Raw genomic sequence first — 689 nt, forward strand, 5'->3', positions numbered from 1 at the left:
CCCAAACACCGGGGGTGGCTCTTTGCCAGCTTCCTAGCCATGTACCTGGTCAACGTGGCTGGCAACTCAGTCATCATTGCAGCCATCCGGGGAGACACCCGCCTCCACACCCCCATGTACTTCTTCCTCTCCAATCTGTCCCTGGTGGACATCTGCTTTACAAATGTCATCGTGCCACGGATGCTGGCAAACATGCTGGGCAAGAGCAAGAAGATCCCCTTCGCCCAATGCCTCACACAAATGTATTTCTTTGTGACCTGTGCGATCACTGACAGCTTCCTCCTGGCTGCCATGGCTATTGACCGCTACATGGCCATCTGTAACCCACTGCATTACACCACGACCATGAGCCCCCAGCACTGTCTCCTGCTGGTGGCCGTGTCCTGGGTGCTGTCCCACCTTCACTCACTCACCCACACCCTTCTCATGGCCCGCCTCTCCTTCTGTGGGCCTAATGTCATCCACCACTTCTTCTGTGACGTCCAGCCACTGCTGACGCTCTCCTGCTCTGACACCTCTATCAATGAGCTTCTGGCCTTCACAGAGGGCTCCTTTGTGATCATGAGTCCCTTCATCTTGATCATTGTCTCTTACGTCTACATCACCCGTGCCGTTCTGAGGGTCCCTTCTGGGGGAGGCAGGTACAAGGTCTTCTCCACCTGTGGATCCCACCTCACAGTTGTGGCACT

The 689-nt window shown here is 55.7% G+C and overlaps 1 protein-coding gene across 1 annotated transcript; it reads left to right on the top strand.

The window, feature by feature from the left end:
* Positions 1 to 3: 3 nt before the first annotated feature.
* Positions 4 to 681, top strand: LOC115285068 (olfactory receptor 1L4-like; the record flags this gene model as incomplete). The annotated part of the gene is made up of 1 exon (XM_029931467.1): positions 4 to 681. A coding segment is annotated over one exon (678 nt), but the record flags the coding sequence as incomplete, so codon positions are not given.
* Between the last annotated feature and the right edge of the window lie 8 nt (positions 682 to 689).

This window comes from Suricata suricatta, unplaced genomic scaffold (genome assembly GCF_006229205.1).
Source record: "Suricata suricatta isolate VVHF042 unplaced genomic scaffold, meerkat_22Aug2017_6uvM2_HiC HiC_scaffold_37314, whole genome shotgun sequence".
In the NCBI taxonomy this organism is placed as follows: Eukaryota; Metazoa; Chordata; class Mammalia; order Carnivora; family Herpestidae; genus Suricata; species Suricata suricatta.